This window comes from Lepus europaeus, chromosome 3, assembly GCF_033115175.1.
Source record: "Lepus europaeus isolate LE1 chromosome 3, mLepTim1.pri, whole genome shotgun sequence".
In the NCBI taxonomy this organism is placed as follows: domain Eukaryota; kingdom Metazoa; phylum Chordata; class Mammalia; order Lagomorpha; family Leporidae; genus Lepus; species Lepus europaeus.
In genome coordinates this window covers 400,181-424,626 of record NC_084829.1, presented here as the reverse complement: position 1 = coordinate 424,626, position 24,446 = coordinate 400,181, and the positions used below count along the sequence as shown (strand labels likewise).

The window sequence follows — 24,446 nt, the reverse complement described above, 5'->3', positions numbered from 1 at the left end:
ACCTCCAAGGCAACACAGAAATGCACAAAAAGCTCAACTCAGATGAGAGCAACAGAAAGGTAAATCTGTCTGTGCATCTCTAGGACTTTTCTACTCATGACTGAATCGATACTGCTAAGATTTCTCAGAAAAGTCAACAGGTTGTGAAACTGAGTGCTACTTGTGTACTGAACCAAACGCTGTTCTCTGTATATTTTTCTCAGAAATTAATAAATAATGGCAAGCTTAAAAAATAGTTGAAAAAGTGACCACTGCTGACTCTCTGATGCTGCTCCCAGTTGGTCCTGAGCTTTGCTGGTGAGAGGAGGGGGTGAGAGGAGAACATAATCACCTCCCAGGAACCCAGAGCCCTCTGTGTGTGCTCCTATCCCGCTGCCTTCTGCTCATCAGGACGGGTTCACCACAATTAGCACCAGGAGGATTCTGGGCTCAGCAAATTAGGGCCCAACAGGGAGAGGGCAGAGCCGGCCCCAGGGTCCACAGCATGCACAAGGAGCCTTTTCCCCTGGCAGAGCCAAACTCCTGACACTGACATGTTGACAGCAGTGAGAGTGTCCCTGAGCACTGGGACTCAGGGAAGGATAAAGAGGCCTGGCTGTGCTGCTCTCCACAGCTCCCGCCAGAGCCCCTGCACACTGCTCAGGTGAGTGATGCTGAGTGCCAGGGGGGCTGCCCCAGGCAGGGCTGGTCAGGGGCAGGTGGGGAGAGGGAGGGTCTCAGCTCCCCTGTCCCCTGTGGAAGAGGAAGGTGTGAGGACCCAGGGAGAGGATGGTGATCCCGTCCCAATGCACCCAGCAGCGTCTGCTTGTCTGGCCCTGGATGAGCCGCTGTGCAGCAGCACCACTGATGCTCTGAGCCCAGGGCTGCTGGGTTTCCCAGGCATGAGGGAGGCTCAGGAGCATCAGGCAGCAGTGGTCTTTCAGCCTGCAGTGGGGAGCTCTTCCCTGCAGGTTCCCTGCATTTGTGCACTTTCCCTCCAGGCACTGGGATTTTTGTTGTTGCTTTAACACAAGTGTGTCTGCTCTCTGCTGTCCTTCAGTCTTTTCAGGATGGCATATCCTTGGCTTCTGTATTATGATTGTACTTTTTCTGAATTTCCCCTTCCTTAAACCAACAATAACACACAGTACCTAATAATAGAGATGTGAAGAAAGTCACAACCAAGGTGAGGACCCAGAGTGACCCTGACAATGGTGTCTCCTCTTCTTCAGGGCACTGACCAGGCACTGCATTCATGTGCTCCTTAATCCTCACAGGACACCTGGCTGGTACAAATCACCAATTGGTGTATAGATGGCAAGGTTAGGTCTGAGGGAGAACAGGTAGTATTTCCAAGGTCACATGTAGGAATGCAGTGGGGAGCTCTTACCCCCAGGCTCCCTGCCTTTGTGCACTCTCCCTCCTGGCACTGGGATTATGTTATTCCTCTTCTGCTGTCCTCCAGTGTTTTCAGGATGGGACCTTCTTGGCTTCTTTATTAGAAGTTTATGATTTTCTGAATTTATGACCACAATATAATGCAGTACCTAATTACAGAAAATTTAAAATGTAACAACTGATGTGAGTATACACATTGATGCTGACAACTGCATTTAGAAAATCAGTCTTTGCTCGTCCTGGGCACTGATGTAAGCACTGCATCCATGTGCTCCTTCAGTCCTCACAGTGGACCTGGTTGGTATAAAGCACCATCCTGTTTATAAATGACAAGCTTGGGTCTGAGGGAGGCCAGGTTGCTTTTCAGCTGTCTTACAGAGGAATGTTCTCTGGATCCTTCTGTGTTAGTTATTGAGCAATGAACTTGGAGGTGAGAAGCTACACCCTTTGCTCAAGTGCAATTCTTTTGAGAAGCTACCACTCACACTATATACATATATATACATATATATACATATATATATGATTCTTAAATATTTTTAAAATTTTTTAATTGCCACATAGTAATTATACAGATGGATAGAGTACAGCATGCCATTTTTGTGCCCTCATACAGTTTGTAATGATCACAGCATGGTAACTGCCATATCCAAATGTCTCACAATTTATCATTTCTTTGTGTTGGGAACATTCAAAATCCTCTCTAATGGCTATTCTGAAACACACAATTATTGTTAATCATGCATGTCCTACTGTGCTATAGAACATTCGAAGTTACTCCTCCTATTCAGCTGCACCCTTCTACCCATTAGCTTTCCTCTTTCCATGCCCTGAACCTCTCTACATCCTCCCAAGCCAGTGGTGACTACTTTTCTATTGACAGCTTGTTTGAGATGAAATTTTAACTTCCACACAGAAGTGAGAACATGCGATGTTTGTCTTTCTGTGCCTGGCCGATTCCCAATACTCATTTGAGGGCTGGTAAAAAGGGTGTGAGTGGGGCACCAGCACAGCCAACTCCGTAGGTTGATGAGTGAGAGCAGTGACAAGAAAGGTCCTCTGGATGGTGGCTCAGAATTGACAACGGGGCGTTGTCACTTACTCAGCATTTTCTGGGGAAAGTGTCCTCACATAAATTCGGACATGAAGGATGCATAGAAGGATCCTATAGAAAGGCAGGAAGATGCAGCAACACAGAATTCGTGTTTAAATCGTATTGATCACCATCTCTGTGTCAACAGAAGCAAGACAAAAAGAAGAGACCAATTAAGAGATGAGAGGCCTGCTAAGAAAGAATAACTGTGGACAGGTACTTATTTTAGACAGGGTTCTTTTCATTAAGCACAGAGAATCCACAAACCTGAAATTATCACTTAGATTTCTTTGTGTTCCCCAAAAGGTTTCCCTTGTTCTCTTCATGAAGTCAGAAGATGAGTTGGAGTGATGTCATCCAGAGAATAATCTTCCTCTCCCTCATTGGACCTGGAATTGTGGGGAACTTCCTTGTACTTGTGAGATATGTATGTACATTAGTCATGGGGTCTGAGAAAAAACCCACAGACCTTATCCTCATCCACTTGGCTGTTTCAAACATCCTCATTATTTGCACCACAGGGGTCAGAGACATAGCCACCATCCTTTATTTAAGTCACTTCCTAGGTGACTTTGTTTGTAAAGCTGTGGTTTACCTGAACAGGGTGGCTCGGAGCCTCTCCATCTGCACCACTTGCCTCCTCAGCATAGTCCAGGCCGTCACCATCAGTCCCAGGAACACCTGCTGTAGAAAGCTCAAACCACACAGTGCCTGGCAGCTTCTTCCCTACCTCCTCCTCTTCTGGGTCCTTAGTCTTCTGATAAGCTCTAACCTGCTCCACTACATCACAGCAGTCAACAGCGTGAACGGGTCTGGAGTTAGAATGCATTTTGGGTATTGCTACATGCTGCCAGCTGGGCGAATAGTCAGGTGGCTTTTCCTCTCCCTCATGGCCCTTCGGGACCTCACCTTTCAGAGTGTCATGGGCTGGAGCAGTGGGCACATGGCTCTCCGTCTGTACAAACATCACAAGCATGTCCTCTACCTCCAGAGCTCCAGGACTGCAAAACATCCCAGCCCTGAGGTCAGAGCTACTCAGAGCACTCTCATTTTCATGATCTGTTTCCTCTTCTTCTATTGGACAGACTTCATTTTCTCCTTCTGCCTGGGTTCCATCTTGACAGATGATTCCACAATATTCAATATTAAAATATTTATAGAACTAGGTTACGCCTGTCTCAGCCCGTTTGTTCTGATCAGCAGGGATGTTCACAAAGCTAAATGCTGGCGTGATCACTGAGGCATGCAGGGAACTGCTTCTGTACTGATTCCTCCAGGTACAAAGATATATCATAGGTATTGCTTTTCAATGGAATGGGCAAACTCTATTTAAGTTAATTTAGTCACTATAATATAGAACAAAAAAAAATGATTTCATATATTTTGTCCTTTGAAGTTTAACTTCACTGCTAAATACAGGTAAACTGGACAACCATTTCACCACTGTTGGTCTTGGGTCTTTTGCATATGAAATATAAAATTCTTAGGATAGGAATATAGAATTGTAAAGAAGGCTACCAAGATTCTGTTTTTGGTATTATGATCTCCAGAAATTTCCTTTTAGCATGCAGTGGTAAAAAGGTTTGGATCTGATTTTACCTTTCCCAGTAAACACATAAAGTAACAAGAAATGTGAAATTTTTTTAATTATATATTTTTATCTAACTTAATAAAAAAAAAAAGGAATTGCTTTTCCCTGCCAGTACAAATCATTAAATTCATCGAGGCCTAAACATGTACACTTTGGTACGAGGCAATCTAAGCTGGTTCACTTGTTCCAGGTTCACTTCCTACAAAGAGAGATTCTCCTCTGCCTACAATTCTGCTTCCCAATCACATAGCTTTTCAGTTTGTGCAGTTGGTGCTGTGCTTTAGTCAGCATTCTGCTCACAGGGGAAAAAGGAATGGAACAGAGAAAGAGACTACATCTATTTACATATATGCACTTTAGGGAAACAAAAACTTTTAAAAATCCCCAGCAAATATTGAATGTATTGGTAAAATTATACCATGTGGCCACCTCTAAACGTAAGGTTGATTGAGGAATGTTGTTTCCTACCGGCACATGCTCCTTTCCATAAGATAACCTGGTCAGGCTGTGGCTATCTGCACTGAGAAGTACCAGACTCATGACCCTGTTCCCCATGAGATTAGTCAGTTTGGAAGGAGGGAGAAGGAGAGAAGAAAAGAATTGAAGTCTGCCCTCTTCAGCAGAGTGGAAGAGAGGAGACAGCACAGGCTCCTGTGTGAGAACAGGAGGCGCTGATAGGAAGGAAGAAAGCAGTGGTCACAGCTGAAACCTGTGATCCTGGAATACATGAGCCATCTCCAGAACTTTCCCTTTATCTGAGTTATATCTTTAATAAATTTAAGTGGTTGGCAGAGTGATTCATCCATAATGACAACGGATCAATTCTTTATTCATTAACAAGTGACTCAGATTATTAGGCATGAAGGATCAGAAAAAGTGGCTGAAAGTGATGACCTGGCTGGAACTCTGTGTAGACAGAAAGTAAGAAAGTACAAGACAGAGAGGGAAATGTGTGAGATGAGGAACGACAAGTGAAGGGGTAACAGAGACTTGCAATTCCAGGGTTGGGAGCACATTGTGATGGGCACAGTGAGACATCTTGTGTGAAAACTGGAGCACAAAGAGCAGAGCTGCAGAAGCTGGTGCAGTGCTCTCTGGACGCTGGTGTCAAATGGAGAGCACCATTCAGGCCAACAACTCCGAGCTCACAGAATACTCGCCCAGTGTTATTTAGTCAATGTCCTATAACAGTAATAAAATACACAATCCATTACTTTTTTTATAAAAAGCCTTTGATTAAAAATAAGACACAATAATTCATATTTATTAGCTACATTGCAATATTTCAGTGCATACCTACAATATGTACTGATCAAGTCTAGGTAATTAAGATCTCCGCTTCTCTCACATTGCTTTCTGATTGGAGCCTTGTAGCTTTTTTCTTCAATCTACTTGTAAAATACTTATGTTATTGTGAACTGTAGTCACCTCACCAGACTGTGTAACACTAGAAGTTTTCTGCTTCAACGCAACTCTGACTTGTTATCTTTACCAATACTCTCTGTGCCCCATAATCCTTCCAGCCTCTAGTAGTTTCTATTCTGTGTTCCAATTGAGTTTTTGGGTTCCAAATAGGAGATAAAACACGTCTGTCTCTGGCTTATTTAGCATGATGTCTTCCAAGTCCATCCATTTTGATGCCAACGATAGGATTTCATTCTTTTTATGGCAGAATACTCAACATTCTCTTTACCCATCCATCTGATGATGGACACCATGGTTGATTCCATATTTTGACTGTTGTGATCAGTACTGTAATAATCATAGTGGACTAGGTATCTCTTTGATGCACTAATTTGATTCTTTTGGCTATATACCCAGTAAGAGCATTGCTGGATCACTTGTCAGTTCTACTCTAGTTTTTAAAGGAATCTCCATTTTGCCTTCCATAGTGTCTGTGCAAATTTACATTCCCACCTATGGTGGATAAGAGGGTAACTTTTGATCTCATGGACAGTGATTTCCTTGAGTAGAGGATAATTTGTTCTATGCAGATGTGATGTTGCTTCTCATGACACTACCTTCAGCCTGCATAGATTCCAGCAAAGACAGATAAGCCTTGGTCACAAGCACACCTTGAACTTGTGGCAGGAAACAACCACAAAAAAGACAGAAACATAGGCCATTTCATCTTCATGGATCAAAAAATGATGAGGGGAAAGAAAATAAGTCAAACTTTCACCTTGTTTGTAACTCTTCACATTCGTTCAGGTGGAAAATTCCAAGATAATTTATACCTGTGCCCTATTCATTCCACAAAAAGGTGTCTTAAGTTTCTTTATTGCTAAATTTGCTATAGCATTGCTTTTATTATATAAAATTAGGTGCCTGAAAGTTGAAGAAGAAAGACTAAAAACATTCATCTGACCCGATAATCTACATTACTGTTATTTCAGTGAAATTAAACAACAATCAACAGAGAAAGATGAAGACAATGGTGTAAGGATACATTGGGCAAAAGGCTTCATGAAGTTCTTGAAAGACAGAGCAGATGCCTCCAACAGAGGAGACAGCCCAGGCTCTGTGTGAAAACAATAGGCACTGACAGGAAGACAGCAGTGGTCACAGCTACAAACCTGGGGCTCAGGAGTGCTGAGAGGCCCAAGTGAGCAACTGTGAGTCAGTAGGGAATTCCCCACTTATTCTCCAGGTTGGGAGGGAACCTGTGTTAGCTGCTTATTTCAGGAGCCTATGGAAAAAAATAACAATCCTTCAGTCCTTGTAGTGAGATGGGTGATAGACGTTTTATTACCCTCAAGACTGAAGTAACTAAAATCTTTGATTCTAATGAAGGAAAATCTCTTCTAAGGTTAGAACTGATATTCTTTGCAATTTTGTGAAACAAATATTCTAGCATTGAAGCAACTTATGATGCATAATAATTTAAATATCTTTTAACATTCTGCTTTATATAAAAGGAATAATCTTTAAGAGCCACAAAGGAGTTAAAATCAGAAAATCTTGAAGAAGGAAGCGAGTGAAAAATGCAAGTGTTGCACTGGTCTACCAGAAACTATGATCCTGGAGTTTCTGCGACTACATGGTATGCAGTTGAATAAAGAATAACGCAGGGAACACTAAAAAGTGGGGAATGTCATAAGGGACTCCCATACAAATCTGAAAGCTCAAAGGAATATAATTATAAAATGAGTATGAATGAGAAAAATAACCCTTTGTGTAGAAAGGCACATGAGGGAAGCTTTCTTTTTCTGACTTGTTTGCTAGTTGAAGTAGAAAAAAAACTTTCCTAAATTGTTGTATGCCTAAACTGGCTGTTGTGAACCAACTGTGGTCTCCCAATATTTGTATGGTGAAGTCCTAATGTCCACAACCTCATTTAGAGATGGAGTCTTTGAAGAGCTAAGTAAGATTAGTTAAGGACATTAGGGGAGACCCTACTCCAACAGAATGAATGTCCTTACAAAAAGAGAATACTGGGACCCAAGCACACATACGTGGAAGACCATGTGAAGATGAAATGAGAAGGCAAGCCTCTATAAGGCAAAGAGAGAGGCCACAAAAGAGTTAAATTCTGACAACATCTCAATCCCAGAGCTGTGAGCCTACATCTGTTGCAGCCTCCAAAGCTCTGAGACCACGTCTTGTTTAAGCCTTGCCTGGGGTACTTGGTTAGTGCAGTCCTAGCAAACTATCACCCTGGGCTTAATAGGATTCTTCATTTCTTTTCTGCAATTTTGCTTTATTTTCATTTTATTGCATGCTCTACAATATCTTAAGCAAATGAAATCTTTTTTGAAGCATGAGTCAACCTAAGTGCTCATTAGAGAATGTCCAAAGATATAGTGCAATGAAAAATAGGAAGCTCATGTTAAAAATATCCAATATATTCTAGGAAATAAAGTACCAAGAGTAAAGAAATTTCAGCAGAAACAAATCTATGAGCATTCACATGTTTTTATATTGGAAGTAAAATAGAAAATATCTATGTTAAATTTGCTCAAATACATGAAGTTTAAAGATATGGTTAGGGAACACTTAGTATTTAACTTTTGATAATTTATCTGATTGTCAATAAACATAATCCTAGTTGGAGCCAGCACTGTGGCATAGCAGGTAAAACCACCGCCTGCAGTGCCAGAATCCCATATGGGTGCTGGTTCGAGTCCCAGCGGCTCCACTTCTGATCCAGCTCTCTGCTATGGCCTGGGAAAGCAGTGGAAGATGGCCCAAGTCTTTGGGCCCCTGCACCCACGTGGGAGACCCAGAAGAAGCTCCTGGCTCCTGGCTCCTGGCTTTAATTGGCACAGCTTGGCCATTGCGGCCAATTGGGGAGTGAACCAGCAGATGAAGACCTCTCTCTCTCTGCCTCTCCTTCTCTCTGTGTAAAACTCTGACTTTGAAATAAATAAATAAATATTAAAAAAAAAAAAAAAGAACCTAGAAGCTTAGAACAAAAACTTATTCTTCACTTATCCTGCATCAGCCACAGCTTGGCTGAGCTTTTTCTCCAGATTTCTCCACTCTGGGGTACATGTTGAAGAAAGATCTTAGAACACTTTGCTTCTCATATTTATAGAGAGACTAAAAACCTGAGATGGCTTTGATACATCTACTTACCAGTAATTCTTGTCGTGTCTGCTTGTATTACATTGAGTAGAGCAAATGCTATGACTCATGCTGTCAATGCTGCTGTCAAAGAGGAATAGAATTGCATTCCTCTGACAAAGAGGTCAGTGCCACGCACATGGTGACTGGCAAAACACATGTGGTCCTGTCACAGGAAGGGGTAGTGAATCCCTGGGGAAATGGTAAAATTAACACTGGTGGATTGTTAGGTAGGAAGTCAGATATGGGCTTATGTGTGTGTGACAAAGACCTAAGGAGACATCTATGTCCCGCATATGCATCTCAAAGCCATCCCAATAACCTTCCAGGTGCAGCCCAGTATCTGAGCTTCAAAGGCCCTGCCCCTTCTGCTGGATAACCATCCTTCCTCTAAGGCTCCTCTAAGGCAGGGCAGCCCCAGCCAGGCTTCCCCCTGTCTGATAACCTCGGGGGAGTGGGGGGTGGGGAGGACGGGACTCAGAAAGGAATTTTTTGCATTTACATCCCAAAAGTCCTTTGTTCCAGGAGGAGAAGAAGCAGGAAGATAAGGCACAACCCCTTCAAAACCCCCAGCCTCAACTGGACAGTGCGCTCAGCCTTCTGCCTCTCTGCTGAGCCACCCGCCTGGCCTGCCCAGGTGTACTCTCTCCACTCAACCATGTAACTCTGCTTTGGTCCAGTCGGAGCAACTGGAGAGGTGCCCATCCATTCTTATGGATGTCCCCACCCCAATAAACCTTGCTATTTTGCTTTCCACTTACTGTCTCAGGCCTGAATTCTTTCTTGTGCAAAGACAAGGACCCTGCCATTCTATGGTAACAGATTTGGAATCTTCCAAAGAGAAATATTGGGGTTAAATTGAGTCCATGCCTAAACAGATAATTAGAGGACAGATTAGAGACAACAGAACAGAGAATCAGGAAACACAGAGTTAGACCTGAGGAAATTACCTAAATTACCATCAACAATGCCAGATGGTTGAGAATTATGAAATAAGATCTAAGAAAAATCCCTAGACAGAAGTGTATGATGCATTTAATCAAAGTCACAGAGAGATAAAGAAAGGGCCAAGGTGTGCAAGCATGAGGAACAAGTCAACTTGCTGGATCAAGACTACAATCTTCCTAACAGTCTGGCCTGGTTGCCTGTTCTCTCCAGCCCCATTGTGGCACTGTGAAGTCAAGGCTCAGTCCCTTCTGCTACTCCCCGCTCTCCACCATCTCCTCTTTCCTCCATGTACATCCAGGGCAAGGCTTCTCCTGGGGATGTAGCCCTAGTTACATCAACAACAGCGGTGAGTGGAAAATGAGGGGAGTTCAGGTCAGACAGGAACACGTGTGCAAGGCAGTGAGGTCCCATCAGGCTCCTTTCCCATTGTGAAATCTCAGAAGGCCTTGGAGAGGAGCACTGTAAACAGGTGAGAAGTTGTATTTTCTCTTGGCCAAGGCAGGGCATGGCAGACCTCTGCACCCACCCTGCGGAGGGAAACAAGAGATGACACGGATGAGGTAAGGCACTGGGACTGAAGTGGGGTTTCCCAGTGACAGCAGAGAGAAGGGTAGAGATTCAGGAGAGGGGAAGTGTCTGCGTCTCCGCGGTTCTGCGCGCCTCCTCCGTAGGTGAAAGTGGGTCTTTTCGGAAGCGTGTAACGTCATAAGGGCGCTCTCGGAGCGCGCGCGTTTTCTCGCAGAGTGGGAGAATGGGGGCGTTCTTGTGGGTGGTGCTATGGACGACAGTGAGACGTGATGCCGCACAGCGGGCCTTCCTCTGCTGGCTTTTTCAATTAAATAAACAAGCGGTATGTCCGAGAGTACTTCCGAAAGCTTGTGGGAAATGGAATTAAAACAGGCCAGGCAGGCGACTCAGCATAGAGGCAGAAGACTGAGCGCGCCATCTGGTGAGGGCAGGGGTGGGGTGGGGTGGGGGTTAGGGGATGGATCTTGCCTCCCCACCTCTGCTCCTCTTGGAACAAAGGACTTCTTGGATGTAATAGAAAAACTCCTATCTGAGTTTTCCCCCTGAAGTTATCAGACCAGAGGAAGCCTGGCTGGGGCTGCCCTGGGTTAGAGGAAGGGTGAGCAAGACCCCCTGGAGGATCAGGATCCAGAGCAGGGTATTTGAAGTGCAGATACTGGGCTGCATCTGGAAGGTTGTCAGGCAGAAGGGGCGGGACCCCCACCAGGCAGGTTAGCGGGTAGAGGGGCAGGGCGGGATGCAAACACTGGGCTGCCCCTGAGACGTTATTGGGGTGACTTTGAGATGCATATGCTGGACCTAGATGTCAACTCTTTAGGCCTTTATGTCACACACTCATAAGCTCATATCTGACTTCCTCCTAACAGGACGTGCTACAGGAACAGGGCACAAAAGAACCACTGAGTGTGCCCGGCTGTTCTGTGACCACGGTTCCTCTGAAGCAACTGGGGAAAGTACAAAACATGCACCATTGGAAGTCTGTCGCTTGCCACGTCTTTTTCCCCCTACATGGGTTGCTATCCAGCGGTGCTTTCGAATGGATATGTTCTCAATCTCTTCAAATCCAGGTACAATCATAAAAGTTGAAGAATTGGGCACCCAGCCTACCACCACTTGCGTGCTAACCGAGTACTCCACCACTTGAGCTCATTCCCCCAATTCCACCAACAGAAAGCTTGCGCTGTGACTGTCACCCACCTCTGCGGGACTGTGATGCAAACTACAGGGGGAACCAGGGAGCAGAAGCACCATTCACTGTGCCCTACTCATTTCTGATGACGCCCTGCAAGTGCTGTGTTCCGCCAGCAGGCCGCCAACCAGAAAAGCAAATGGGTGTGGTCTCAACTTCCTCAGACTCCAGGTCTGAGCACAGAGTGTGGAGAATGTGGGCATCGATCCCACCACCTCTCGCATGCTAAGCGAGCGCTCTACCACCTGAGCTAATTCCCCAGCGGCCAGCAGTCTTCCTGTTTATTTCATTGGGCGGCGGATCATCCGCGTCTGCACGACTTCGCCTAGAGCTCGGGGAAAAACAAGGGCGTTCGCGGACAACCTGGACCGGACCGAGGGGGCGTCCACTCCAACACCGCCAGGGCGGGAGCGAGGACGACTCACCTCGAAAAGGAAGGGAAAAGAGTGGGGCGGCCGGACCTCAAGGATCAGACTTTCTAACGGGGAGCCGGCGCTAACAGAGGTCAGCTAGGTCCTGGCGCTGACGGGAGCGCGGCGGTCAGTGCCCACGCTGTTCCCGCCCGGCTTCGAACCGGGGACCTCTCGCGTGGTAGGCGAGCGTGATGACTGCTACACCACACGGTAGGGATTTCTAGTCAATTGTATGAACTGGATATTTTAAAAATCTGTTCTCAATTGAGCACTACAAGTTGGATATTTTTGGTGCATGTAGGCTTCTGGCTTGACAGGCCTTTTCTCTCAGCTTTCCTCTGACCTCCACATTTTCTGATGGGAAATTAAAATTGTGCTCACTTTTCTCGGGATGTTTCCACGTTTTTTCTTTTTCTTTAGCAGGTCGGTTGTGGTGAGTTGTGGCAGCAGCGGCGAGAGTGAGGAGGCTCAGGAGGGCCCGGTGGACCCCGAGGGTCCTGAGGAGGACGGGCACGGGCACGGGCACGGGCAGGTCCCTGGCCCGGAGCAAGGCCCCGCAGGGCTGAGGGCTCTGAAGGCAGCCCCCGGCCGGGCTCCTGGCCTGGCCCAGGCCGCCTCAGGCTCCTGCTTGCCCCGGAAGACGATCAGCCCCTAGGCGCGGACGGTTGGCACGATCCCCGCTCCCAGCAGGATGTGTCTCCTGCAGGAGCCCAAGGCCCACGGCCGGGCCGAATCGCCCGTGACAGGCCTCGGGGTCGGCCCTGTCCACAAGAAGAAACTCAAGGATTGTGCCTTCGCCCAGCAGCAGCTGACCGGCTGGACCCTGGGCTTTCAGGCGCAGCAGACCGTCAGCGTGGGAGCACCTCGGAAGGGAAGGGGCTGGGCCGACGGGCAGGAGCCCAGGGGCACGCGTTCCACCCGTTCCGGCGGCGGAGGGTGCAGGTGCACAGGCGCAAGGGGCCAGGGAGGACTGCGGCCCCGGGGAGGCGCCGCCGGTCGCTGCGCCTGGCTGTCCCCGGCCCACCCCCGGCCCTGCAGATCAGAGTGTAGGCGTTTGGTGGTCGGTAAACCTGGAGGACGTTCGTAATGTCGCAAATGGAAGCCCTGTTTCGTTTTCCAAGAATCTCAGAAGTCGTGAATGTCATTAGTCCGACAGCAGTTTCAGCAAACGACAAAAATGGTGTAAAGTGGAAAAGCAGACCCTCCGGTACCGTGGGAGGTGTTCTCAGTCCAGCTGGGAAACCGCCCGCCCGAGCTAGGGAGCCAGTGTGACGGTCAAAGCGCCCTAAAGAATTCTGGCGGTGCGTCCGTCCGGAGAAAAGCAGGCCTGGGCGCTAAGGCCACGCAGAAGGGCCAGGCGGCTGGAGCCGGCTGTGAGCGGGGTCGGGAATGTGGTGAGGACACTGCGCCCCCTACAGGCCCAGGACAGAACTTTGCCTGCTCCGGGTTCACTGTCAGCGCTAACAATTCGATCTGTTTACGCTATAAACCAGTATCACAGCTTTGTCTTTGTTCTCTTCTTGCTTTCTGTTCCTTTGCTGAGACTTCCAGGCGTTCTTTCCGTGTCAGGAGAGTGTGTCTTTTCATGTTGGAGCAGCATCACATCTGCGTGATGGTTTCTGTCTGGTATCCTAACACCTGTGTCTTCTCATCTTCCATGTGATGGGTTGTTGATTCTCACACAAGTTAGCATTTCCTAGTTCTCCCTATGCTGAATAAAGTGGGATGTATCCTGGCCGGTTTTACCGTCTTGACACTGTTTGCTCTTTAAGGCTTTGGCCCAAGTGGAGACTGTTTTTTTCAGGCATAACCTACAACCCCCACCCCCACCCCCAAAGTGTACATGAGCAGAAGCTGATTTCAGAGTGGAGCTAGGACTCCGACTCAGGTACTCGGGAACTGAACACTTTGATATGGGATGCAGGTGTCGCAAACAGTGTTTTAACCACTGCAACAAATGCCTACCCTTGGGCTCTCTAGTTGGTTCCATTTGTCCACACGTCTGTTTTCATGCCAATACCATGCTGTTTTGATGTCTATAGCTAAGTAATGTATTTTGAAGTGAATCTGTATCTCAGCTTCAGTGGTTGGACACTTCAACAACATTCATTCTTCCAATCCATGAACACAGAATATCTTTCCATTTATTTGTGTCTTCTTCAATTTCTTTCATCAGTGATTTATGTTTTTCAATATGCGCGACTGTCATCTTCGTTAATCCTAAGTATTCTAATATTTTTAGTGCTTGTTAATGTAACAATTTTCTGGACTTATTTTCAGATACTTTTTTGGTGTAAAGAAACAAAACTATTTTTTGCATGTTGATTTTGTAACCTCAAAGGTTTTTCTAAATCCATTTATTAGTTCTCATAGTTTTTGGATTAATTCTTTGGGATTTTCTACATATAATAATACCATGTAATCTGCACAGTCTTACTTGCTTTTTTCTAATTTGCATGCCTTTATTTGTTTTTCTCATCTCATTGTTCACAGCACTTCTACTACTTTTTGAAAAGAAGTGGAGAGGATGGGAATTGTTGTCTCATACTAAATCAGATAAAATCTTTCACCATTTCCCGGTATGGTATTAACCATGGGATTCTCATGAATGGCCTTTATTGGGTAGTGAATTTTCTTCTATACCTATTTTGTTGCAAGTTTTTTTTTTTTAAATGGTGAATAGATGTTATACTTGATCAAATTCTTTTTCTGCACCTATGGGCACGTGGTTTCTAACTTTCATTTCTGTTCTTGTAACAAATCACTCTGACTTGGATATGTTGAGTCAAACATGTATCTCTGAGATAAATCCTACCTACTCACAGTGTGTAACCCTCTTGGTGCTGTAGTTGGGTTATTTTTATTTTTGTGTATATGTTTATTTGTTAGTTTTTTTCTTGTGATATCTTTTCTTGGTTTTGGTGTCAGGGTGATGCTTGTCTCATAAAACAAGTTTCAAAGTATCACTCTCGTGTGGCTTTGGAAGCCTGAAACCTTTTCCTTGGCTCAGTTCCTTATTCGTCTTCAAATTATTTCCTGACTAAGGCAAAAAGCTTCTCACGTGAGAAATCAGTGTGACAGAGGTGTCGATGTTAGCACAGTTCAAGCAGTAAGTCATGTGGCATTTCCACATGACAGTGTTCCTATCTCATGTACATAACAGCCCAGAGCCTGCCCTGTGCCAGGCACTTGCAGGCGGACCCAGCTCTGTGTCACCTCGCAGCACAAAACCTACCAGACACTGCTGATACCACCCAGCTGATTTTTAGGTCATTGTTGCCCTGAGACAAAAACTGCATCAGGGGCTTTGCACCTGCGTCCTAGTGCAAGACATCGCAATAAGCTGTGCCCCCACGAGGACGGCCGGTTCCTCTGGGCAGCCGTTGTTTGTCTGGTGTTCTGGTCCAGTGTCTCCTGAGTGGGTGACGCTTTCATTCCCTATCATGGATGTGTAATAATGGGTACCAGTAATTTGATAAAGAAGCTCTAGGAATTCAGTTTAGTGGGAATTTCAGGACAAGGGAAAGCTACCAACATGTTGAACTGTTGAGTGTATTTTGGTTAACTGTGGGAAGGGCTGGGACAGCACAGGGTGCCAGAAGGAAGGCACTCATACATTTTCAGCATTTTTCACTACTTTATAGTACAGCCGTCATGACTAAATTCAGCCACAATTTGGTACCCAAGGCCTCAAACTGAAATTTATTTTTATAAATGAATTTTAAAAGAAAAATATATCTAGTTCCTTTAAAACTACCAAAATAATTAACCTGCTGACAGCAACATTTTTGGATGTCTTTTGCAACTAGTTTTCCTTAGAAGTGACTCAAATGAGTAGGTTGGGTTTTTGATGAAGGTAGCTTGGAGGGCAGCTTTGTGTATTGAACTTTCTCCGTTTCTTGGGCCCATCCCACGTGCTTTATCATTGTGGTGTGCTTGGAATGGCCAACCAATTCACGTTGCCATTGATGTTGGGAAATCAGATGGTCCACATACACAGTTTCTTGAAAGGTACAAAACACAAATGCAATCAACACTGTGACAGCACCATTTAACGAAAGGCATGGCTGTCACATTTCATAATACTTCAAAATATAGGAACATTTCTGGACTAAGTTAACAATAATACCTCAGAACTGCTCCAGTAGTAATTTTTAATGGATTGAAATTTTAAAATTAGTAAATGGCTTTAAATTACATAATGAAATAAACTTTAACAGTTGACCAGAGTAATGCATGTTAACAGTCCCGTCTGTATTTGCACGTGAACGTGGGCCACCAGGGAACCCTTCCTGACAATGTAAGCTCAATTAAGTTTCTATTATTTTTAAAGGCTCTTGTTAAAGGGCCTTAAAAGTTACACCAGGGGAATATAATTTATAAAATTTTCCATGAGACCACCTGAACTCGATACTGCAGTTAGGTGGAAGCCATCTCCTCTGATGGCCAGAGGCTTGACCTTCCTCAGTGGTCAAGAGGTCCACTTCCAGGAGAGGAAGTGGTAGTCTGTGGCACGTAAACCTGCACCTGGGGCAGTGTGCGCTTTAAATAGAAGAAGCTGAGCCACCTGAATGAGAATTTTGTTCACATTCACACAGCAATATCTAGTCACTGCCTTCACCTCTTCGGGTTTATGATACGGTATAGGATGACTTGGGCATTGTGATTACCTCTTCCCAGAGCATCGCAATGTGAATGCCAACAGCATGAACAAGGCTTGCCAGGGGCTTTAAGGAAATCAAGTGCAGGTGTGTCCATGGGAAACCCTTTGCAGAAAGTAGCTAAGAAAAGGCCCAGGCACGGTTAATGTTGTAGAAGTTAAAGTAGCATTATTTTGGGTGCCAAAACAAATGTTTGGTTTTAACCTTCTCTCAACCATGACGTGTGCCTGCTCCTCTGCACTCTTGAGTTAGCTGATTTCCCATGGAGTCATGGAGTGATTCACTAGAAAAAAACAACAACAACAACAACAACAACAAAGTATCACTCTCTACTATAATTTGGAAGATTTTCAGAAAGATTAGCATTAATTTTTTTTAAGGTTTAGTGGAATTGAGCTGTGTAACCAGCTGGTGATGGGCTTTCATGAGGAAGTGTTTGATTCCTTCAATCTCATTTGCTCTTGATCTGGTCAGGCCATTTCTTTTTATTCAGTCTTGGGAGGTTGAAGATTTCTAAGAATTTATGTCTTCTGCATTATCCAATTAGTTAAAACAATTCTTTATAATAAACTCTTATCCTCTTTTCCATTTCTGTGGCTTCCAGTGTCATGCCTCCACTTTTTAAATTTTGTTTACGATTCTTCTCTTTTTTCTTAGTTATTGAGCTATGCATCTTAAATTTTGTTTATATTCCATAAAACAAACTGTTCTGTTGATTTTTCTAGTTTCTATTTGATTATTTTTCTTTTTTCTGAAGATTTATTTGTTTGTTTGAAAATCAGGGTTACAAAGAGGCAGAGGCAGAGAGAGAGAGAAGTCTTCCAACCGCTGGTTCACTCCCTAAATGGCTGCAGCGGCCAAGCTGGGTCGATCTGAAGTCAGGAGCCAGGAATTCTTCCTGGTTTCCCAACTGGGTGCAGGGGCCCAAGCACTTGGGCCATCCTCCACTGATTTCCCAGGCCATAGCAGAGAACTGGATCAGAAGTAGAGCAGCCAGGACTCGAACCAGCAATCGTATGGGGTACCAACACTTGCAGGAGGTGGCTTTACCTACTATGCCACAGCACTAGCAGTTTGATTAATTTCTCATATTGTTTTCCTCTGCTAATTTAGGCTTTGGTTTGCTCCTTTTGGTTCCTTGAAATGTTGTTATGCTTGGGGTCTGTTTTTAATGTAGACATTTATTGCTATAAATTTCCCTCTTAATACTGTTTTTGCTGCATCTCATAAGTTTTGATAAGTTGTGTTTTTATTTTTTATGAAGATATTTTAAGGACTCCTTTTATTATTTTTGATCCAGTGTCCAAGATCGTGTTAGTCACTCCCAGGTATTTGTGAATTTTCCCATTTTCTTGTTATTACTGATTTCTAGTTTCAATCCATTGTGTTTGGGAAAGATAGTTGACGTGATTTCTACCCTCTTGAGCTTTTTCAGGCTTGTTTGTGACCTAGTGTGATCTGCCCTTGAGAATGTTCTGTGTGTGCTTAAGGAGATTGTGTTTCTGCTATCAGGTGAAAAGTGTGCTCTTAGGTCCGTTTGGTGCAAAGTGTTAAGCTCCTTGTTTCTTTATTATTTTTCTACCTAGACATTATTGGACGTGGGGTACTGAAATCTATTATTGTATCGCAACAGATTGGTCAGCCTGATGGTGCTAAGTACTTAAACTATCTCCACTCTTCTTCAGTCATTTCCTTTTTCTCTTCTGGTTGAATGTGCAGAAACACACCTGTAGCACATACGTGTAGCCACACACCGACATGCACAAATGCAGACACAGACATGTGCAGATATATGTGTACTCACACGCACATACAGCCTGGCACACACGCATGTACACACATGCCTCACTCCGGGTGAACAGGTATTTCCTTCACAAGGGAAGTCTACACCCAAGTAGGCTCCTTCCACTCACTCCTCATCCACTTCCCTCAGTGAATATGTGTAGATTCTGATGACTTCATCCAGTGTGATCTTATCTCTCACATGCTTTATGGCTGTTACCTGTAGGATTTTTTTTTAGTTTGGGCTGTCCTCACGGAGAACACGCGCCTGTAGTGTGTAAAGCAGGGGAAAGTGCTGACCCTGTGTGTCAGGAATGGTGGGATCCAGGCACACATTCTCCAGGTTTCCTACTCAGACCTCACTCGGTTCTCAGGTGATGAGCCCTCTAAGCTCTTGGAGACTGAGTGGCCATCAGACGTTTGGACGCCACAGTCACAGGGACGCCTCCCTGCTTTGTGACCTGTGGGCATCCACTCCTTGACCCTAAAGGTACAGATCCAGCAGCCTGCTCTGTATCGCCCCCTACCGTCACCCCGGGGAACTCCCAATTATCTGTCACCTCCATCTCCACTTGCAGCCTGGTCCTGAATGCAGGGCAGAGCCACCAGGGAAAGTCCTGGCTTTCTGGTCAGGAGACTGAAACCTAGAATGACCAAGAAAGCCCATGGAGAAGAACGACCAAGGCAGTCACCGGAAAGCAAACCCACAGGCCTGTCTTAGCACTGCTGGGTGCACCGTGAGCTACGGTCAGAGGCTCTGGTCGTAAACAACTCACCATGAACTCAGAGACCTGAACCAAGCCAGGGCCACCAGCTGGGCCAGACTGGCCCCTGGACACACACACTCCACAAATCTCCAAATAGAACTGTAGTCTTTGAAAACAGAGCTGGCTTTGAAACCACAACATGCAGAGCTTAAACTTGGAAGTTGAACACAAGGCAGTCGAGTGCCTGTGAAAACCAACTGTGCACTGTTATTCAAAGATTTACAGGACACACAGAGTCATCATGTTGAACTATAATATCCAGTTAATAATAATCCAAGATTATTTAACATTCGAAGAAATGGTAAAATTGTAATTATCACAGAGGTGGAGGAGCGGCGGCCAGGGTGGGGGTGAGGGGCCGACGCTGTGGCCTAAAGGGTAAGCCTCTGCCTGTGGTGCTGGCTCCACTTCTGATCCAGCTCTCTGCTGTGGCCTGGGAAAGCAGTGGAAGATGGCCCAAGTGCTTGAACCCCTGCACCTGTGTGGGAGACCCGTAGGAGGTTCCTGGTTCCTGGCTTCATCGGCCCAGCTCTGGCCCTTGTGGCCATTTGGGAAGTGAACCAGAGATGGAAGATCTCTCTCTGTCTCTCCCTCTCTCTTTCTGCAAATCTGCCTCTCAAAAAATTTTTATTTTTATTTTCATGGAGGGAGGATAATCTATAGACACCAATATGTAAACTAAAGATGTATTTATTTGAGAGGCAGAGTTATGGAGAGAGAGACAGAGACTCTTCCTGCTGGTTCACTCCCCAAATGGCTACAGTGACTGGGGAGACTCATTAGTTACTGCAATCTTATACACACACAGACACAGACACAAATCTTTACTTACTTATTTATTTGTGTAAGAGGAGAGAGAGAGACTGACAGAGAGCATTCACCAGCTGATCCACTCCCCAAGTGCTTGCATTAGGAAGTGCTAATGGTACTTAATCAAAGTGGCCCCTCGGTAGTGTTTAATCCATTACTCAATGTGTGTTCATCTTCTCACACCCACTAAGCAGACACTTGAGAAATCCGTTGTGTTTGCTAGGGAATTCCTGACACCTACATTTCCTCTGTGCCTGTACAGGAGCTCCGCAAACAGACGCTGTGTGGTTGTGACCCAGTCGCACACTGGAGTTCGCAGGGAGCCCACACAGCACACGCAGGGGCTCTGAGAACTGAGCAGCAGCCGTGTGAGTGAGGGACTGTGTCCCCAGCCCCAGGCAGGCCTGGCTGAGCCCAGTGGTCAGGGAGGTCCAGGCAGCAGCAGAGGCTGCTGGGCTGTGCAGCTCAGGAGTGGGTAAGGAAACCCTGGGTCTGCCATCAGATCAGCTCCGCTGGGCCCTCCTCCCACCTCCACTAACCTGGCACAGCTGCTCCTGCGGCTGGGACACTGTCACCTGAACGTGAGGTCACTGTGTGTCCATGCAGGGCAGCACATTCCTTTGCAGCAAGGCCTGGGCTGGGCTCTAAGGAAGGGGGTGGGTGGGGATGAGAGCAGTGCCCCCGGGCAAGTCTGGCTGCAGGGGGTGCCCGGTGTGGGCCTGGCTGCTGCCTTCTCCCTGCTGTCTGCTGGACAGATGAGAAAGAGGCCATCTCTGAAAGGCTGCAGGGCCCCAGAGCTGATGGGCGATCCTGAGAGCAAGGCCACACGGCACTCAGTGAACTCTGGACCGTAACTGCAGAACTCGAGCATCCAGCGCAGTGGCATTATGACGCTTTGGCAGTGAACATTTAAAAGAGCTAGACACACAGAGAAGGGCAGGATGATAAGGGAGCTCCTCAGTGGGCTCTAAGTCCTGATTCTCTGCATGCAGGAAGCAGCACCAGCACCCAGGGGTCCCTCTTTTCTGGACATGACACCCCAAGGCAGCCCTGGACTCTAGCACTCAGTGACCTTGTGTGAGAAATGTAGAGTACTTTTTGAATGTTCAGAAGAGGAGCCAGCACTCTGATGTAGAGGGTGAAGCTGGCCATATGGGCTTCAGTTCAAGTCTTGGCTAATGGCCTGGGAAAGTAGCTGAAGAGGGCACACAAATGCTTGGGCCCCTGCACCCCATGAGAAATCTGGAAATCGCTCCTGGCTCCTGGCTTTGGATAGTCCCAGCTGTGGCTGGTGAGGCCATTTGGGGCGTGAACCAGCAGGTGGCAGATATCTCTCTCTGTCTCTGTCTCTGTCTCTCTGGAACTGTGCCTTCAAAATAAATAAGTGAATCATTAAAAAAAAATGTCCGGAAAACATACTTTTATGCTGCTTTTAAGACAGCATGTTAGACAAGGCTATTTTAAGGAGTAGCCATGTGAACCCAAGATGTGGACCTCTCTTCCCTATCATTCTCCAGGCTGGCCCAGATGAGAGAGACAACGCTGTCCCCAAGACACCACGTCTACACCACGGTACGTGAACGTTACCTTCCCAGAACACAGATTGGCAGATACAGGTTGTAAGACCGCCACAAAACACACCAAACACTGTTACTCCAGTGCAAAGGGAAAGGGTTTACTGGGGAAACCCGACAGATCAGAGGGAACTGGTGAAGAGGGAAGAGGGAGAAGGAGAGCTTAAGAGCGAGATCAAGAGAGACAGTGAGAGAGAGAGAGATTAAGGGACAGAGAGAGAGCGCGAGAGAGACAGAGAGAGGGAGAGAGATGAGGAGACAGAGAAAGAGAGCCACGTGTTTAGGAACAGGTCTTCTTAAAGCTTTGCTGGAGGGTGGGGGAAGCAGGGAAGTAGGAGCAGTGAAGCCCATTAGGATGGGGGTGGAGCTGACACCAGTGGTTGGGCCATGTGGCCACCTGGCTTCCAGCAATGGCATCAGAGGGCTAGAGCCTAGGATGGTGTGCGGGATGTAGATCATGCCATGGATAAGGCTGTGCCATTTTACTAACACAGGTCCTTGTGTAAAAGTGTTAAATTAATTATGGGGCCAGCACTGTGGTGCAGTAGGTGCTTGCAGTGCCAGCATCCCATATAGGCACCAGTTCTAGTCCCAGCTGCTCCTTTTCAGATACAGCTCTCTGTTATGGCCTGGTTATGCAGCAGAAGATGGCTCAAGTCCTTGGGCCCCTGCACCCTCTTGGGAGACCCAGAAGAAGATCCTGGCTCCTGACTTCGGATCAGTGCAGCTCCTGCTGTTGCGGCCATCTGGGGAGTGAACCAGCGGATGGAAGACCTTTTTCTCTGTCTCTCTCACTGTCTTAACTCTAATTCTCAAATACATAAAATCTTTTTTAAAAATTGCTAAATTATAGTAAACTATGGGGAAAAAAAACTCTTTTTTGTAATTCACACACTGATGGGTAACTGACATTTGGGAATCATTTGGGAAAAATCCCCAAGGCAGCCCCAAAATATACAAAACACTCAACTCAAATGAGAACAACAGAAATGCAAATGTATCTTTCTGTGCATCTTTATGATCTCTACTCTCCACTGAGTACAATTAAAATACATCAGCAGAAATGTCAATGGACTGTGAAATTGGACATAAACTGTGCAACTAGCCAACCTGAATGCTGTTCCTGATAAAGTTATTCATAAATTAAAAAACATTACAAGCTTAAAAAAAATTGACAAAGTGTCCACTGCTGACTCTACAATACTCCTTCCAAGTTGGTCCTGAGCATTGGTGGTGAGTGGAGGGGGTGGGATGAGAACATAATCACCTCCCAGGAACCCAGGGCCCTCTGCGCCTGCTCCTCACCCAGCTGCCTTCTGCTCATCAGGGCAGGTTCACCACAATTAGGACCAGGAAGAATCTGGACTCAGAAAATAAGGGCTCAGCAGGGAGAAGGCAGAGCCGGCCCCAGGGCTCCACAGCGTGCACAGGAGCCTTTTCCCCTGGCAGAGCCAAACTCCTGACACTGACATGTTGACAGCAGTGAGAGTGTCCCTGAGCACTGGGACTCAGGGAAGGATAAAGAGGCCTGGCTGTGCTGCTCTCCACAGCTCCCGCCAGAGCCCCTGCACACTGATCAGGTGAGTGATGCTGAGTGCCAGGGGGGCTGCCCCAGGCAGGGCTGCTCAGAGGCAGGTGGGGAGAGGGAGGGTCTCAGCTTCCCTGTCCCCTGTGGAAGAGGAAGGTGTGAGGACCCAGGGAGAGGATGGGGATCCCTTCCCAATGCACCCAGCAGCGTCTGCTTGTCTGGCCCTGGATGAGCCGCTGTGCAGCAGCACCACTGATGCTCTGAGCCCAGGGCTGCTGGGTTTCCCAGGTGTGAGGGAGGCTTGGGGGCATCAGGCAGCAGTGGGCTTTCAGCCTGCAGTGGGGAGCTTTCCCCGCAGGCTCCCTGCCTTTGTGCACTCTCCCTCCCAGCACTGGGATTTTTTTTTTTTTTTAACTTAAATGTGTCTCTTCTTTTTAGTGTCCTTTACTGTTTTTAGGATAAGATATTGTTGGCTTCTTTTTTATTATTTCATTTTTTCTGAATTTCCCTTCCTTAGACTCACAACATAGCACAGTACCTAATTATAGGGAATTGAAAAAGTGTGACAACCAATGTGAGGACAATGACACTGACAACTGTTCTAAACAATCTGCCTTTTCTTGCTGCACTGCAGACATCCACTCATGTGGTCCTCACTGTGGGTCCAGCTGGGACAAAGCACTAACTTGTCCATTGATGAGAAGGTAGGGTCTGAGGGAGAACAGGTTGTATGTCCAAGGCCATACATAGGAACATTCTCTGAAGAAACACAGAGCAAGGACAATGCAAGCAGGAGGAAAAAAAAAAAAAAGTTTCTCACTGACCCCACCCAGAGGAACAGTTGAATACATGTCTTAGCACTGCCAGTCCTGCCTGGGGTGAGGCTTGGCCCTTCTGTCTCCTCTCTCTGTATTAACACGCTTATCTCTTCTTTGTGTTGGGAACCCTCAAAATCCTCTCAGCCTGGTACACAGAAACATGCAATTGATTGTTGCCAGTCATAGACATCTTGCTGTGCTATAGACATTAGAAGTTATTCTTCCTACAAAGCTGCACCCTTCTACACATTAACTTCCCTCCCACCATACCTGTACCTCCCACTGCCCCCAAACACACCTTTTGCAGCCTCTGGTAGCTGCTTTTCTGCTGTCTACACACTTGAGATGGCATTTTCATTTCCACACGTAAGTAAGAGTATGCAGGGCTGGACTTTTGTGCCTGGCTTATTGCCCAGCTCTTACTGAGGGCTGGTAACAAAGATGGAGAAGATACACCGGCACAGTCCAGTGGGGCAGGTTGCTGAGTGTGAGCCATGGAAAAGAAGGACTTCAGGGTTACAGCTTGGATCGACAGAGGTCATTGTCCCTTGTTCAGCAGCTGTCTAGGAAAAAAGTCCTCACGCCCCTTTGGACACAAGGGACACAGAGTAGGCTTATTTGGGAAGGCTGGTGATGCACGAATACAGAATTTAAATTTAAATTTTAGTTGTCATCATCTCTGTGTGACAAAAAGAAGGAAGCAAGCAAGGAAGAGATGCAAGTCATGCTCAAAAGAGAAACGAACTATGAACTGTGTACTTTTTTCAGACCCTGCTATTCACTCTAAACACAAAGGAAACC

General features: G+C 46.2%; 1 protein-coding gene and 1 non-coding gene across 2 annotated transcripts; one reads left to right on the top strand and one right to left on the bottom strand.

Annotated features, from left to right (window-relative positions):
- Nucleotides 1–2,789: 2,789 nt before the first annotated feature.
- Nucleotides 2,790–3,710, top strand: LOC133756385 (putative vomeronasal receptor-like protein 4). The gene has a single exon (XM_062187089.1). It carries the CDS (start codon nt 2,808–2,810, stop codon nt 3,708–3,710), a length of 903 nt encoding a protein of 300 aa, XP_062043073.1. The 5' UTR covers nt 2,790–2,807.
- A 7,769-nt stretch (nt 3,711–11,479) lies between these two features.
- Nucleotides 11,480–11,552, bottom strand: TRNAA-AGC (transfer RNA alanine (anticodon AGC)). The gene has a single exon. It is a non-coding gene; the product is annotated as a tRNA-Ala (tRNA).
- Between the last annotated feature and the right edge of the window lie 12,894 nt (nt 11,553–24,446).

What these genes read in the sequence shown, in the direction of transcription:
- LOC133756385 (XM_062187089.1), top strand. Translation starts at nt 2,808, where the DNA reads ATGAGTTGGAGTGATGTCATCCAGAGAATAATCTTCCTCTCCCTCATT.